General features: G+C 50.8%; 1 protein-coding gene across 1 annotated transcript; it reads right to left on the bottom strand.

Moving 5' to 3' along the window:
• Positions 1 to 4: 4 nt before the first annotated feature.
• On the bottom strand, positions 5 to 352 carry LOC108525510 (macrophage-expressed gene 1 protein-like; the record flags this gene model as incomplete). The annotated part of the gene is made up of 1 exon (XM_017866461.1): positions 5 to 352. A coding segment is annotated over one exon (348 nt), but the record flags the coding sequence as incomplete, so codon positions are not given.
• Between the last annotated feature and the right edge of the window lie 6 nt (positions 353 to 358).

The following is a 358-nucleotide window of genomic DNA, read 5'->3' on the forward strand; positions in this document are numbered from 1 at the left end:
TATAGTTTTCCTCAAATTTGAAGTTCACGGTGTTTTGGAAGGCAAGTCCAGCAGAGGCAGTCACGGCACTACGACTGCTCTGGCTGTCTTGGAGGAAGGAGGTCTTGATGTGGTCCTCCTGAATAAGAGCAGCCCCAGCGTCGACACTGGTGATGACATGGGTGCCATAGTTGAGGACCAGGAGTTCTGCCAGGTAGGTGGCCATCCTCGTCTGGTTGTTCTCTAGACGGTCAGAGATGTCAAGGAGCTCCTTCCTGAAACCTGAGCTTAGCTCTACAGTTGGGTTGATTTTGACTGTGTAGACGAGGTTTCTTACCTGAACTCGGGTAGTTATAGCTTGGTCCTTCACTTGGAGGGT

Source organism: Rhinopithecus bieti, unplaced genomic scaffold (genome assembly GCF_001698545.2).
Source record: "Rhinopithecus bieti isolate Rb0 unplaced genomic scaffold, ASM169854v2 scaffold_63057, whole genome shotgun sequence".
Lineage (NCBI taxonomy): Eukaryota > Metazoa > Chordata > Mammalia > Primates > Cercopithecidae > Rhinopithecus > Rhinopithecus bieti.